At 37.9% G+C, this 16,734-nt stretch overlaps 1 protein-coding gene across 1 annotated transcript in view; it reads right to left on the bottom strand.

Annotated features, from left to right (window-relative positions):
* Positions 1 to 16,734, bottom strand: part of LOC106859626 (chondroitin sulfate proteoglycan 4-like) — a 36,967-nt gene that overhangs the window by 17,789 nt on the left and 2,444 nt on the right. Inside the window, exons 2-6 of the mRNA XM_014887043.2 lie at positions 13,939 to 14,102; positions 9,784 to 13,344; positions 8,493 to 8,963; positions 7,531 to 7,707; positions 1,385 to 1,583 (exon numbers count right to left, since the gene is read on the bottom strand). Coding sequence (XP_014742529.2) covers positions 1,385 to 1,583; positions 7,531 to 7,707; positions 8,493 to 8,963; positions 9,784 to 13,344; positions 13,939 to 14,102 — 4,572 coding nt within the window. The remainder of the gene's footprint in view (positions 1 to 1,384; positions 1,584 to 7,530; positions 7,708 to 8,492; positions 8,964 to 9,783; positions 13,345 to 13,938; positions 14,103 to 16,734) is intronic.

The following is a 16,734-nucleotide window of genomic DNA, read 5'->3' as shown; positions in this document are numbered from 1 at the left end:
ACAGGTCAAGATGAAGGAGGGAAGAAAATTGCTGATCAAGAAATGCAAAGAAACAAAATGACCAGAGTACTTTGTGAAGCACTGGAGACCATAAGGTTGAGTAGATGGCAAAGCCAGAGCAGCTGCAAGACCTGACACACAACCTGGCTAATTTTACGTTACAAAATTACTCTACTCCAACTCACTGGAAAATGAAATTTTCTCTTCTTTTCACTTTTATTAATCAAGATTCACTCTCTAAGACTACACATGTGCATTTGCCCTTTCCGAAACACAGAGTGGATTAATTTCCTCACACTGAGACTTACCACTGTCCTACCATCATAGGGCTTTTTACATGTCAAAGTCTCCCCTGGAACAATTTACTTTTGTCATGCTCTTGACCTTTCATTTCCTGACCAAATTATTTGAGCAGGATGCTTACAGCTCACGAGCTGCTGCTTGTAAAACAATTTCAGCAACACATACGCACTCTGCAAGACAGTGCATCATAAGGCAGAGTACTTCAACCTCCTGAAGACACAGCACAAATCTGGAGTGACAGTTGCACCCAAAGAGCACTTGGAATTCCAGCCTGCCTCAGGTCTGGCAGGAGAGCAGTGTATCTCTTCTGTCTCCATCCCAAACCAATTATTTATTCCTTCTGTAGCAACTCCTTTCTTCTTTCAACTGAGGTAACATAGTAATATAGCTGGAGCAGGAAACAAGTAGGTATCATCCTGTGAATGCCCTACCTCTTCTGGTTGGAACCCCACTGGGAAGTTCATTCCTGTGGCTTCCCACCACCACCACTCAAGGATGCAAGAAGCTGCCCTGACTTCTTTTATTCCTCACACATTCTCTCAAATGCATAAAAAACCCAATCTCTGGTTCTGGACAATTGGAGAAAGAGTCAATGTTTAAAGCTTAATTCTTTCATAGCCTGAAAGGGACACTGACATCACACAGATGAACCACAACCTCATCGTCCATCACTGCACTATGGCAGATATCTGTGAGACTGTTGGTCCATGAAGAGCTCTGCACTGTAGAAAGACAGGCTTCAGGAAATTTTCGATCACAATAGCCAAAAAAATTGATTTTCTATCTCTAAAAGGTGCATGGAAATGTTCCCCTACTGCAAAACTGCTTTCAGAAAAAAGGCTGCTATCCAATGAACCCCAAGAACACCAAGGTTTCCCAGTGAGCACACATTTAAGTAGACATCAGATCCTTTCCTGTTTAGTTTTTGAGATAATGTATAATCAATGTATAACACTTCACACTACGAGAGTTTTGAGATCTTTGTGACATTACAGTGGGATCTTTAATGGATTACAAACACAAATATACTGAATAGGAGCAGGATTCTGGTATCAGATGTGGTATTTTTGAAATCACATACCGTTGTGTACAAATACCAGTTGCCCTTTAATTATATGAGCCTGGGTAAAAGTAAGGATGCTCTTGTTTGGAGAAGACTTCAGAGCCAAGTGCCCATTGCTAGGTGGAGTAATGGAATACACCAGTTCTGATGGTGAGGAGTCTTTGTCTTCTGCACAGAGGTCATCAATAGTTATTTCTGTGACTGAACCCACCCAGACCTAGAAAAGAAAAAACAATTTTTAAAAGAAAGAAAGAAAGAAAATGCATACAAAAGAAAATTGGGACAACAGGAGATGAGGGAGGGGGATGGATAACACATGACTGCAAGAAAAAGGAAGAATAAAGATTTGTGCTGTGCAGCACTAGCAGGTATAACAAGTTTCCTTACGGTCCATCCAAACCTCTGATCACAGACTACCACAGTTCACCCTGGCAAATCGTTTGTAAAATACAAGACCTTGAAATAATAAAAGCATATACACCCTACACTAGTTAAGAGTTTCAGACAACTGGAGCACAAGTGCTCTATTTGTCAAGCATTATATAAACTATTAGAAACATAACAAAAATTGTATTATGATAACTGAGTCAAGGAGCTGCTTTCCAACACATACACATGAATATTAGTGTCATGTATTTCACAGCAGGTAATGCATCGGATATGCTCTACTTTCACCAGCAGAAAAGATAAAAGAAAAACAGCCCGGGGACAGCACAAACTCTAATACAGATGGAACACTTTTTGTAGCTGCACTATCTTCTTCTAGCAAAATGCACTAAAGGCCCTTTTCTAGGGCACTAAAGAACCCAGAGATACTCATTCCATGGGAGACGAAACAACCAATGCCTCCAACAGCTGCCTAACATTCTGCAATGTTACAATTCCAGATAAATAGTTAACTAGTTTATAGAAAGATGATATATAAAACATTACTTACTTCTAGTAAATCTAAATCTGGAGAACTAAGATCTAAGTCTAATTCCAGAGGAGAGCCACAAGATTGATAAAAGGACTGGAGCACCTTTTCTATGAAGTCAGGCTAAGAAAATGGGGGCTGTTCAGCCTGGAGAAGAAAAGGTGGTGTGGAGACCTCATAGATCCTCAGAAACTTCCAGCATCTGAAGGGGCCTACAAGGAATCTGGAGAGGGATTCTCTGACAGGAACTGGGGTGACAGGGCAAGGAGTGAAACTGAAAGAGGGAAAATTTAGTTAGATATTAGGACAAAATTATTTACTGTGAAGGTGGTGAGATAGTGGAACAGGCTGTCCAGGGAGGCTGTAGATTCCCCAATCCAATCCTGGCAGTGTTTAAAGCCAGGATGTATAAGGCTTTGAGTAGCCTGGTCTAGTGGAAGGTGTCTCTGCCCATGGCAGGGGGAGTTGGGACTAGATGATCTTTAAGGTCCCTTATTTCAAGCAGAAAGGACTGCTCTCTGGGTTTCATCCCTATCTGACTGGAAAATTTCTTGTTTGGAAGGATAAGCAATGGCCAATTTTGTTCTTCATCTCTGCTGTATGTATTTGGAAGTACAGACAAATGTGCTAGCAAAGAATAACACATATTTATCTTAACATGAAGTGAAATTCTTAAAATATTCACTACATCAATATCAATTATTTCCACGCACAATTTATAACATAGCATAAAATCCTGAGAACCTAAGCCTTCAAATACCTCAGCTTGAGCTTCAAAACACACACTGCATCGCTCCTTCCTGTCTTCCTAGGTTCTTAGTACACTTAATAACATCACACCAAATGGTTGAAGAGGACAAATGATCCTAAACAAAGGGCATTTTACCTCTGCCAAAGCCAAAAATCAGCAATCACAATTCACTAAGTATTAATTCTACTTTTTAATATGAACTATGAAAGAAAACCTTAAAAGAGACTGAAATTTGTGCTATCACTTCAACAGAGGAAAGATTTCATTCTGTTGTGTCATAAAACGTGTCTCATGGAAAAAGAGATACTAAAATGAAGTTCAATTTTTTTTTCTAATCAGAAGAATGAAAACTAAGTTTATAACAGAAAATACTTTTCAACGGCAAATAGTTTTCTCCCCTGAAATATATATATATATATATTGCTGTAATGTGATTATTAATATTAAATTTTGATAAAGAATGACACTTATGACACAGAACAACTAATGGCAGAGGGTGATCTAGTGAGTGGAATCAAATAAGCACATCAGTGTCACATGTTTTGTACTGAGATCTTTTAATTCATCTCAGTAGCACCTGCACAGATTATTCCATGAAGAAAATAGAAGGTCACATGCAGAATATGCAAAAATATAATAAATTATAATGGACACATGCTATTACAAATTACTCACTAAGTTACAAATTATTTTCCTTACTGAAGGAAAAAAGAATTAAAATTTCTAATTATAGAAAAAAGTGTTTTTTCCGTAATGTCAGTATTTAATTCTGTTATCCCAGAACACAACCACTTAATGCTTTTTAAGTACTATACATGGCCTGCAACATGATCCTTGAGGAATGAAAGGAGATCTAAGAGCTGAAAAGAACCATAGGGAAGCAAACACACAGAGAACGCAGCAAGAATTATACAACCATCTTATTTTTCATATCTGAGATCAGAATCTCCTTGAAGAGCACCATCAAAACTGTATCTGAACTTCCAGGACGTAGCATGACACTTGTCTTTCATGTGCTTAACATATTCCACAGGCACAGTCCAAAAAAAAAGTTCATGACCTAGCTGATGTGAAATAATTTATTCTGCTCTATTTACAGGACTCAGCTCATCAGTATCTTCTTGCATGCCACATATCCTACCAGACATTCTGTATTCACATTTTAACACTCTAGAGAGTAATTTAGAGAAAACAACAAAATAATCAGTTTAAATTTGTGAGGTTTTTTAAAAACTTAACTCTAGGAAAATATAGCCCTCTTGTGGCAACAGGAGGGTACAATAATTTCATAGCATTGCTACCCATGTATTTAAACATATATAATTGCAGTATATAATGCCAGGATAGTGATTTTCTTCAAAACATCCTATTTCCTTTACCCTTCCCATTTCAGGAAAAAAATGTCCATAGAAGCTTGGAAATTTTAAGAAATTGTATCTAAAATGCCAATACTTTAAGTTTCTAAATAAAACTACATCTCACAAATTTGTTGCAATGGAAAAAGATTTAAATTAAATGCATTACAGAAGTTCTCAGGACAGTAAAACTTTCTGTATCTCAGATGTTATGTCATAAATTCTGAGGCGGGGGAAAAAAAAACACGAAAAAAACAAACAAAAAAACCCCAAAACAAACAAAAATTAACCCCCCCCCCCAAAAAAAAAATCAAAAAAACCCACCATAAACCTGTATTTACTTCCACGAGAAAAAACAGAGAAGAACTCCCAAAATGGTCACATGTCTGTCACCCTGAAACTCCCCTCATAGTGCTCCTAACGTTGATAGCAACAGACAAGGCTGTTTGAAGAAGGGATGCTATCGATGTTTCCAAAGTGAGGAAGCTAGAGTTAGACTCATTCAGCATGTGTGCCCAATAGTTTCTTGCATTTGGACAGAAGCCCATGACGAAGGCCAGAATTAACTTCCATATGCCCACATCAATATCACTGGCCACATAATGCACCTCTTCATATAAGCTACTTCTCAGCAGCAGCAGCATGCCATATCCTAGCCAATTTTTGTAATCATTCAGCATTTCTTTCTGACTCTTTCTTTACATTGTGACCTGCAAAATTTCTGAAGTCCTAAACTTCAGTCAACTCAAACAGTTCTACTGGACTTCAGTTTCCACAGTACTGGTCAGTCATTTTATATCTTTGTACATTTCCAACCTTACAAAATAGATAAAAGAGCTACTGAGTTTTTAAAAGCAACATTGTCTCTTATTCAGTATCTACCACTAGCAATGTTCTTGAGGAGCACAGATTGTTTGGCTACAACATGAGGCCAGTCACCATCACCCTACACAGGAATGCCCATCTCATCTCATCTCATCTCATCTCATCTCATCTCATCTCATCTCATCTCATCTCATCTCATCTCATCTCATCTCATCTCATCTCATCTCATCTCATCTCAGTATTTAGCAGGACATTTTCTTCCATCTACTGAGGATGTGCAAGTTTGATTTGAGGAAGAATCATCTCAGTGTACTCCTCCCAGCAGATAACTTGGCTGCCAGATTTGTTTTATACCGCACACAAATACACCATATCTGTACATACTGGTAGCTACTCACAATACAAATTTGATTTTTTGACAATAGCTTGTGCATGACTTGCAAAACCACAGGCAAAGGCAACATCCTGGTTCTAGTACACAGGCTGCCTCCCCAGTAGAGACGACCAACTCTGGGTAGGTGAAGCTTTGTTATCCCTGCTCTTTGGAAGCCTAGATTCACAGATATTTTTAGAAAAATCCATAAGCTGCATTGCAGTGCACTGCACAGCCTTAGTTTTGTTAATAGACTGCAACTCCAGCAGTTCAATGCCAACAGTTTAATGCCAGCAATGCACCAGAACAGAGACTCAGAAAAACTTGACTGAACATTGTGCTCTCTTCTCTGTGACTAGACAAAGATTACAGCATGCTGTGCTGATGTCTGTGGAGTACCACTGTAATAACTTCAACCAGGGAAGATTCTGCTATGTGCCACCCAAATGTTTGTGAAGGCAGTCTGCCCTTCTGCAGCAGTCTCTGCACAGGGCAGGGTATCTTCTGCTGTGGGCGTCTGCAGATTATCTGCTGTCACTGTGAAGCTGCACAGTACTAACACTACAGCTAGTTTAGGTACTTTTTCATGTGAAAAGACTAAATACACAACACAAGGTTACAATCATCCTTACAGTAATGCAATCTCCCTCTCCACGCAACTAATTACATAAAATGAAATGCATGTTTTGGTACCACCCATTTATAAACTGCATCATAGAGCACTGGGAATTACTTCAGTCTCAAAATACCCTGTTTGGCTCCTTTCAAGCCGATTCCTAAATACCTTCTTGTGCCTTGATGTCTTCGAGATCATCTACTGTGACTACAGGTTCATTAGCTGACCCACATTCATTTCATCCTGATTTTTGGAGTCACTTAATTTGTTTTTACTCATCAGATGTCAGATTTTGAAGTCTTTATACATGGGGGCTTTTTGGAAACATTGTCTTTACTAAAATGCTGCTGGTTATTGAGTGCTATCATAACACTAATACTATAGAAATATGTCCTGGTTTAAATACTATAAATAAACTAATTAATTAATTAATTAATCTGAAAATGCACTGAAATTGAAGTGAAAGCAGTCACTTCTGTAATGATAGATAACTTCAAAGATCAGTAGACTAAAAAGTCAGCGATGGTTATTAAGAACTAAAGATAGTATCAGTCAACAACTTTAAAATTTTCATCGGGCTTTTCTGGGGAGAAGGCAGTTAGAAAAAATTTAACATGTTTTTTCTTAGTTTACAGTATTACACAGTACAGCTTCAGTGACTGGACTAATATTTTGATGTCACTAGATTTTCACATTGCATTATCTTATTTGCAGCTTTTGAAAAGGGAAACACTCCTGTTTTGTCCAAGAAATACCCAACACATAATATATTCTCTCTTGTCCCATCCCACTGGCACATCTGGACAGGAGCAAGCAGTATAATGTATTTCAGCAAGTCTGACCCTTTAGTGCACTTCATGGCAAGAGGCATAGGGCTGGAAGGCTGTGCAAATACAATAGTGAAAACTTGGCATTCTCATCATCACTATTCTTGGTACTTTTCTAAGTTACATGTTCATTAACAGCACTCAAGACACCACAGCAAACACCACGAAAACACAACAACCATCCAGGTGCAAGCCATCCACCCTCACAAGCTCTACAACAGTCCGAGAGACTTCATGCAACTTTAAGATTAAAAGAATGCTTTAAAAGATAAACTTTATAACAGCTGAAAGAGCTCTCCATGTCCAAAATCTTCCTAAATACAAGTATTCTATGGACTGCCTCCTTTCATTAGCATCAATTTCCCTAAATCCAAGGACTACGACAAGCTATGCTGACTATCCTACCAGATAGAAACCTAATAGTCTGTTAATGAAGGTGCATTAAATGGCATCAGAATTAATGGAATTAAATTTAACACTTCAAAAGGTTGACAAACATACCTGAAGAATTCTGTTCACTTTTACAACAGGAGCTTCATCATTTACTGCAGTAACAGTTACAAACACAGTTTGGGGTAAACTTAGTTTCCACAACTCCGTGTTATTTGCTATCACAGTAAAACTGTCCATCAATTCTTCACTGTCATCATGAACATAGCAGATTAATTCCTGTTCCACCTGAAAAATATATCAAGCTGAAAAACTAAAGAGGCTTGAAGAAAATAAATGTCACATTGAAAAATATCCTAGTCATCCTCTCTGCATTTATTGCATGAACATTTATGACTTCTAAAACTTTATTTATGCTGTAGTATCAGACCTCTACCTTTGCTCCATTCACAACAGCAAATTTTACTGATCATCTGTCCATGCTGCTAGTCAGAATATCTTGCTGGCATTCTCCACTCCTCCTGAAGGAAAAATGGAAATTCAACCCCATTATATTTAACTATGTTTCCGGGAATCTATAAACCAAACGCAGCACTAGTAGATGATGACCTATGATACCATTTTGTTTCCTGTACCTAATGACTGAAAATTAGCACATTGTGCCTATAGTGGCTGTCTGTGAGCAAAGAAATTACCTAAAAAATTGCTTTTTTTCCATTTTTATAGTTGTTCAATCTGCATACCATTTCCTCCGGTCTTTTCAAAATGCACCCAACAGTCTCACATTTCCAGAGTATCTCCAACTCTGCTTGAATGCGAGTGGCTCATCAGTCTACTGTGGTTATAGCACATTAGCCTGTGTCAACAGCGCCATCAAGGAAGTGATGTGATTCACCACAACAAGGCAACCGCCTTCCCACTCCAAATGACCAACAAGAAAGAGCAGAAAGATCTTCAACTCAAGGCCAGAATAAAGCACAAACTCATGTATCTCACCTCGCACAAAATCCTGCAGCTTTCAACAAAGCAAATAATTAATCAAGACTACATCTAAGAAGATCTAAAGGCCTTACCTGTTTTCTGGTAAATGTGGCTAATTTTATTCCAGGAACACGACAGTTTTCAACATATCCATGTTTTGGTTGCTCAGTTAAAATGAATTCACAGCTGAGTCCTGCAAAATGTCTACTAGAAATTTTTAGATAGTCTTCTGCCAGGGCTTTTGAGCCTCCTTCAATTACTGTAAAGTTACGTACTTCCAGTGGAATCATTCTGGGGATGATGTCTACAGAGATCTCTATTCCACTCATTGTCCTGACACCATTGGTCACATCCAGAAAGAAATGGTCATCTAGTTGGTCAGAAACTGTCTGCACATATTGAACTTTGCCCTCGTCGACATCTTGCTGTGTGAAGCTCAAAGCTGGTCTTTGGTCAGAACTGAGATAACTTTCTTCTGAGGAAAACTTCCGAATGTATCCGTGTACTGGAGGCTGTCTTACTGTGAACACAATCTCAGATGGAGAACTATTTCCATGAACAACCTTAAATTTAAGAACATATCCCAAGATTATTCAAAAGGAAATGGGAGAAATTCTACAATTCTCTTCTGAATTTTTCACTTTTAATTCTGGAATCGTCTACCTAACTAAACTGGCACTTAGGTGGGTTACACAGACCCCAAAAGAATACAATACTTTAAGCAGACACGTGTTAAATAAGGGTGGCGTGAGAGCCATTTTGTAACCCCAAATATGTTCTGTAAGTTTTGAAAAGGAAGATACTGCATAATTAACTACTGGCCTCATAGCTACAGTTCCCTGCCCAAAACAAGAATTCAGGATTTCTGCAGTGTGCAGCCAGAGCCCTCTCGTGGTGGTTACTGGAAGGTTATACAAAAATTGGGCAGGGAAGAATTAATCAAACAGAAACGGCCTCAGATTTGTGACTTGATTTGCTCTTTTAAATTTTGGATGTAACTCTCAAACAATTTTAACTGGCTAGCTCCAAATTAAATCAAAAAAAAACCCTTTCTTCCTTGGCATTTCCCACCAGCTCAATTAACAACAGTTCATGGAGGTACAAATAATTATTATACCTAAAACAAATTTCTTAAGCATCAATCTATAACAGTGTCAAAGACTATGGGCAGTCTTTTTCTTTAACATCATCAGTTTTCCTTCCTAAAAATAGAAGCTTGCAGTGTAAACCTCTCCTGAATAAAGCATTCAGAATGCAGTCGTATTAGTGGTAATCACAAGGAGTTAAAGAAGAGAAGACACAAACTAAAGACACTGAAATGGCTAAAAAAAGTGAGGAAAACTTGCTACAAGATTGGAGGAACGGACAACATGGTTAACCTACTTGAAGTTTTCCTTTACTGATTTTAACTGGTTTTCCTTCTTCAACCAAGAGATTGTTTTTGTTCACAATCCTTGGTGGCTGCGGATGACTTTCCAGATATATGTGAACCTGTAATCCAGCATCCAGATGGACATCTCCAGCACGGACTGTAAAGTTAAATGCGTCAATAAGGTTGTTGCTGTCATCATGTCTGTAGGTGACATGCCCCTTTATCAGATCAAGCTGAGTAAAGGAATCTGTTAATACATTATTCACATATATACTTCCATATTTTGGGAAAGACAGTATCTCATATGTAAGCTCATGATCATTTCTTATGTCTTGGTTTGTAGTAGCACTTAGGTTAGCTGTTGAAACAGTTTCTTCTTTCCCTTTTTGAACCAACAATCCTGTATTATTTGTCAACCTTATATAAGGATCAGTGGCATTAACTTCTAGAAGCAAGGAAGTATAGTGCTTTCCATCTGTCACGAAAAGCACAAAACGCCCAAAATCTGCACCATGGTGTATAAACAGGACTTGCTTCTGCTCCAGGTCCACTTGTTTGAATTGGTAGAGTCTATGCAAAGTATCATTTGTTAGCACCAAGTCCCCGTTGGAAATACCACGTCTAGTATACAGCAACTGTCCATCATCAAAATCAGAATCAGGATCATGATAGCAAAGATCTGCCAAAGTTAATAATCGTTGCCCGTTCCTCACTATGTCAAATATCTTATCAATTACACGAACCGGTTTCTCATCATTCTTCAGCTGGACAGAAACATAGAATCTAATTTCTACTGACAAAGGCTCTACTTCTTGGTCAAAGTTTGTCCCCTTTCCTGACTCTTTGCTGGAAGCTCTGACAAGAAATTCATCAAACACGGTCTCAGAATCGTCATGCACATACATAAGGCACTTATCAGTTATATCTTTATTAGTGAAAGTTGTAAGATTGCCATTATTCTCAAATGAACCAGAAAAATTAGTAAGTTTTAATTTCCCATGCTTAGGAAACTGTATAACTTCATATTGGAAGGTTTTATTATCTGGTGTTTGCACAAACAATTTCGTGCTTGTTATTAATTCTCCTTCCCCTTCAGTAACATTAAGGCCATTGTTAGTCAAAATAATGTTTCTGAAATCTGATTTGATGTAGACCTCAAAGTCATAGAAATTTGAATCCAGATACTTTGTAGAAATGAGAAATCTAAACGAATCATAGCCTTCATGATACTGGCTGATTAATTCATATGCCACTTTTTCGTCAGTAATATCTTTTTGGCTAAAGACTGAATCTTTTTTCAAAGGCTGATCATTAAGCAGTATCTGTCCATTCTTTGGTAGGGACAGTAGTTTGAAATGAAGCTCATCTTCAGGTATTTCTAGATCTGCAATCACAGCAAAAAGATTATCAGAATTCAAGTACTTCTTTTTTGATTTTTCAATTTCTAGAGGAGCATGCTTCAATAGACTGTACCTTAACCATTTCACTTTGATTGGAAATGTGTGCTCTTCACTGATTCTGTTTCCTATGCTAACTTTGAACTTAAACTGGTCTGTAACGTTTTCCAGCTGAATATCTTTAAAAGTGCTACAGTATCTCACCCGGCTGCGTTGAAGAGAGTCTTGAGAAAAAGAGTTTACTTCCTTCCATATCCCCCTTGAATGCCGCCTTTGGACCTGGCCAAAATGAGGTGGCTCTGTGATCTTGTACCATATCTCCAATTCCTGGAGGACAAAATTTGTTTCAACTGCCAGATGCTTAGGTCTTATAAGAGCTGTAACACCTTGGAGTAGATTTATTCCTGAGTTGTTGACAACACTGTAATCCAAAGGAACTGCCATGACACGTAACACCACAGTGTTGCTCACCTTCTCACCATCACTTGCCCTGAGAACAATCCTTGAGTTCTTGACACCTGTGTGGACAAAGAAAACAGTGCCTTTGCTTAAATCCTCATTAGAAAAAGTAGTGATAGCTTTTCCAGGATGCCTTGAATTTTCTAAAAATCCTGCATCTGCATTCAGGTTTCCAAGGACTGAAAGTCTGAGACCCACAGAATCTGTATCTTTATCTAGAACTTTTATCAGGTCATTAGTCAAACACTTCTTTGAGTTCTCTAAGAGAAGAAGCAGGCTTCCCTTGGGAAGTATGATCTCAGGTGCATCATTTACTGGAGTAACAGTAATGCTAAACATATGCTGCTCATTTCCTTGCAAATATGGAGACACAATCTTCTTATTGCTGGTAGAAATTGAGAAATTAAAATAATCGTAAGTGTCCTCAGAGCCATCATGGACATATAGAATCTTCCCCTGACACACATCCTGCAGAGTAAATGCGTTTACCTCCTGCAATGGTTCAACACTCAGTTTCAAGTGTCCATGAGAAGGAGGCTCCTTTATATCAAAAAGAATTTGTGACTGATTAATTCCTAATTTCTGGAAGTCTAAGTTAACTTTAATATGCTTAGATTCAAGTGAAGCTTGTTCACCCTCTAGCACAATCAAGTTACGCAGAACTAAAAGGTGCCTTCTGTCTTCCCTGTCCGGAGAAATCGAGCTTTCTTGGGAAATGGCAAATACAGGAGCTGCTTTCACAGTAGGGCTCTTTACAGCAGTCTCTAAAGAAAGATTTGCTTTAAAAGAACTCTGCATTTCACATCCAGCTGAAATGTCCTTAGTTACTAGAACATTCTTCAGTGATTTCTTTTCTGAATTGGCTTTTAGGTTTCTTAAGCAGCCTTTGAAGGATCTTCCTCTGGCATACTTCCCAGATACTGAGATTAACTTAATAGCTTCTGATCGTATGCTGTCATCTATGCCACCTACAAAGAAGGATCCCGTCAGAAGTGGCAGCTTACTCTGGGGAGGTAGTGACTTTTTCACAGTTTCTTCATCTAGTGTTAGCTGCAAATATTCTACAGTAAATTTCAGTTTGATATAGTGCCAATGACTATCATTGACTGACCTACGAGAACAAAGATGGGTTCTACTTTTATGTTTTCCAATGTAAGCTTTAATTAAACCATCTTCTATTTCCATTGCAATGAAATCTCCCGCTTGCCCAGGGTGGTAGAGCAGTAAGCCATGTGCAGCTGAGGTTTGTAAAGTACACTCAAAGATTCCCACCTCATCCACATTCCATGATGGGAAAGAAATATAGGACCTGGAACTGAAGAAAGTAATGGGCTCTTCTTCACCTGCAAAGAATTCATCACTGCACCCCACTGAAACTTCATGGATGTTTTTGAAGCCAGGAGAAGGTCTCAGAGGCATCAGAATGTCTAACTGATTGAATGACACACCATCAATACATCCTCGGAAACTGGGTAGTGCTCCAGCAAGGTAGGGAACATCAAGTTTACCAGTACCACCTATGTAGAATCCATAATCAATGTTTAATTCATAAAGAGTTCCAGGCATTTTTGCACTAGTTCTATCACGCTTATCAATTACCAGTGTGACATTATCTTGTTCATGATGTAGCTCAACCAGGTGCCAAGCCAAATCATTCAGCTGAGATCTCTGCTGAGAATGCAGTACTCGCTCTTCCATATCAAAGTTAATTCTCAACTGCAAGAGATAGAATTTTAACTATCAAAATACAAAATGATATTTTTCACAAGCATACATTATTATATAGTTAATACACTAATTTTCATATATTTTCATACTAGGCATATAATTTACAAAATATATTTGAAAAAAATAAAATCCTACTAAAATTCAGTGTAGGTTTACTTGCCACCACAAGCATTTGAACAACTACAGAAGTAGGAATGGACTCCTCTACAGTTCTGCTAGGAACAACAACTCCTGAGAGCCCAAATGAAAGTGATCTTTCAAGAACTTAACTTGCAGAAAAACAAGTACTCAGATTCAAGCACTTTATGTAATGCTAACATCATCAAATCTGAAATTCTGCCTTTACCGAATCTCATGCTTTCAACACAATGATCCTGATTTTAAGATCGAGAGATCTCAAAGGCTACAGCAATATAATTGCAAGAAATAAAAGCCATACTTTGAAATTATCAATTACATAAGTGACTTTTCCATTTATTTAAACAGAAACTTGCTTAGAGATCTTGTATAGACAACAGCCTTAAGAAAAACTCTGAGCAATACAGGCTACATGTATTTTTTAGCTACAGCTATAAAGCATACTTGTACATATCCTGAGCGCAGCTCCATTAAACAATAATCAGTCTTTCCAGCTGCAAGAAAAAGCAGTCCCTGTGGCTTGCTTGTTCGAAACTGCAGCTGTAAGGATGTCTGAGGGGATGTTTCTGCCATGTTCAGCTCCACAAAGCTATCACCATAAAATGATACTGAAAAAAATAAAGAAAAATAAATAGGAAATTGAATCTTACACAAACAAAAATTTCTTTTTCTTATTCATACCTAAATATACGTAAGCAATTTTTATTATTTTTATATACTTATTTACATACAAATGAAAATAAATCTCAGATATCAAATTCACCAGTCCAAGCAATTTAATAAGAGCCCAATAGCCATACCAGAATGGACAAAGGATGAATACAGTCCAGTTTTCTTATCTCCAACAGTGATGACCGGGAAAGGTAAGAACCATTCAATTATGCTGAATAATTTCTTTCAAATACTCCTTCATTTTTGTTTGTTTCAGGTATTTTCCTGAGCTTGTCACACCCAGTCTACTTTTTGTTACTGACATAGAATTTCTCTCTGAAGTGTTTCTCTAGTTTCTCCTTGGAAACATTTTCATCTGCAACATGCTTCCTGCATCTCCATCACAGACAATCTATGCCATCTCTGCAGAGACGACCCACAAGTCTCCTGCCACCTGTGTCATTTTCAGATGTTTATAACCCTCTATTCCAGGCACAACTGCCTGGAATATTATTTCCTGTATGCAATCTCCAAGCATTCCTGCCATCCTGTTGGCCAGTCACTCAGATCTGTACAAGCCTCCTTCATTGTCCCCTCCCCTCTTTTCTGCTCTGAGAAACAGTAGCACCAGTAAGTGTAACTGCTCATTGTTTTTACCATCCCCATTATTACTATTTTGAACAGCACAGATCTTAAGACCAAATCCTCCAAAATTCTGCCGGTAACTTCCCTCTGACACATAAAAAATATTAATCAGTCATCTACCACTCCTCCCATTGAAACAATTACTTAATAAACAAAGCCCTGCACTCCAATGAATACTAAAAAGCCTTTGGCAGCAAACTTCTTAAAAATCTTTTGAAACTCTAAATCTTAGTCACCTTGCCCACCCCCATCAAGAAAACTCCAAGGGGTTTGGAAAGAACTCTTTAAAGAAATCTTACAGACTCCTCCAAAATTGATCCTTGTCACTTGTGCATCTTTTATTGCTATAGTACCTACAAATTTAAGTTATGGATGTCAGGCTTACAGTCCCCCAGTAATTCTTGTTTTAAATATTGGCATAAAATCTGCCACCATCCAGGCTTCAGGTACCAGGGAGTTTAAGCATGAGATCAGATATTACCCTTAGCAAGCAAGTTATTTCATTGCCAAGTTTTTTTAGGTCAGCCCCTCTCCTCTCCTGCCACCACGCCAAAAAAAGGAATTTCACTTTGGGAATCTTCCCAATTAGCACTAAACACCATTTAGTTTAGCTTCTCTGCAGTAGCCACGCCCTTTCTGAGTGCTTCTTTTATACTAGTAACTTCATCAAAAGGCTGCAGAGACCCTCTGCAGGGTTTTTTTTTCTTGATGTACTTAAGGAGGATTAAGGAAAAGCTTTGATTCCTTTAAGCTGATCCTTGACCTTTTTTTTTTTCCCAGACATGTCTATTTTCAAATTCCATCTGCCAAAGTTTATGATGCTTTCAGCTGTGTTTGGATACAGCTTGTAAGAACACCACCAGTTAAGTATTTATTTTGCAGTTTTGAGCTTCATTCTGAAATAATTTTCTCATTTTAAAATCAGGCATTACTGCAGAGGACTTTTGAGGTTTAAATGTTCCAGTTCCTACATCAGCTGTCCCCTTGCTTAATCTAATACACTCCAACAACTCTTAAAAAGTGTGGCTTTAACTCTGACTCTGAACTGGATTCTGTGCAGAGTAACAAATCAAAGACCTCATTCAGCTGCTCTTTCATGAAATAACAATCAGTAATAGTATCTAAAAATTTGCTATAGGATATATAAGAATTCTACGTAGCTTTCCCAAGAACAAGATTTCAGCAAACCCCACAGCCAACAACTATGTAATATTGAGCTATATTAAGTATCCAGAGAAACACAGGAAAGATCTTTACATTACTGAAATACACATATTTCTTCCAAAGGAAGAATCACCACTGTGCCCCGAAAAATTGATCCCAAGTGGAACAAAAAGGAATTCTTCCCCACCAGTTTGCTTCTAGTCCAAAAGAAGTTTTCATCAAATAGCTCAATACACCTTGCAGTTTTTACCTTAAATTTATACACCAAGAGGACCTGTTCCCTTTGTTGTACATAAAAATGTTATTCTGTGGGGTAAATAAAGACCTCCTCTTTAAAGCAAGTATTGGAATAACATAACTACAAGCAAATCCATAATTGAGGACCAACTAATAAGACAGGAGATAGGTTAAATAATTTTTTTTATACTGTGCTAAATTCATACATTGTATTTTGGTGGAAGAAATTAAGCAGAGAGATTATCGGTTACTCAGTGCATTTAGAATAACTAGAATGAAGCTGTAAAGTCAATATTTTGCAGAGTACCACTGGGCAACAGTTTGATTTATAGTATATATGAATTTTCTGGGAAAAAAAAGAAAAAGAAACCTAAGTTAAACCTTCTGCCTTCCATAAAATTCTTCAGAGTCAGAATCCGTCACTGAAGGTGGGGCAGGTAGGCACTGATCCACTGGTAAACAAGATTTTGGACCACCTACAGTGCCTTGGCATGATTTCTTTTACAGCTAGACAGGACCATATTTTTAATATACGGTTTTTTT

Source organism: Sturnus vulgaris, chromosome Z (assembly GCF_052056855.1).
Source record: "Sturnus vulgaris isolate bStuVul1 chromosome Z, bStuVul1.hap1, whole genome shotgun sequence".
NCBI classification, from domain to species: Eukaryota; Metazoa; Chordata; class Aves; order Passeriformes; family Sturnidae; genus Sturnus; species Sturnus vulgaris.
The sequence above is the reverse complement of the archived record's forward strand: the minus strand, read 5'-3'. Positions and strand labels throughout refer to the sequence as shown.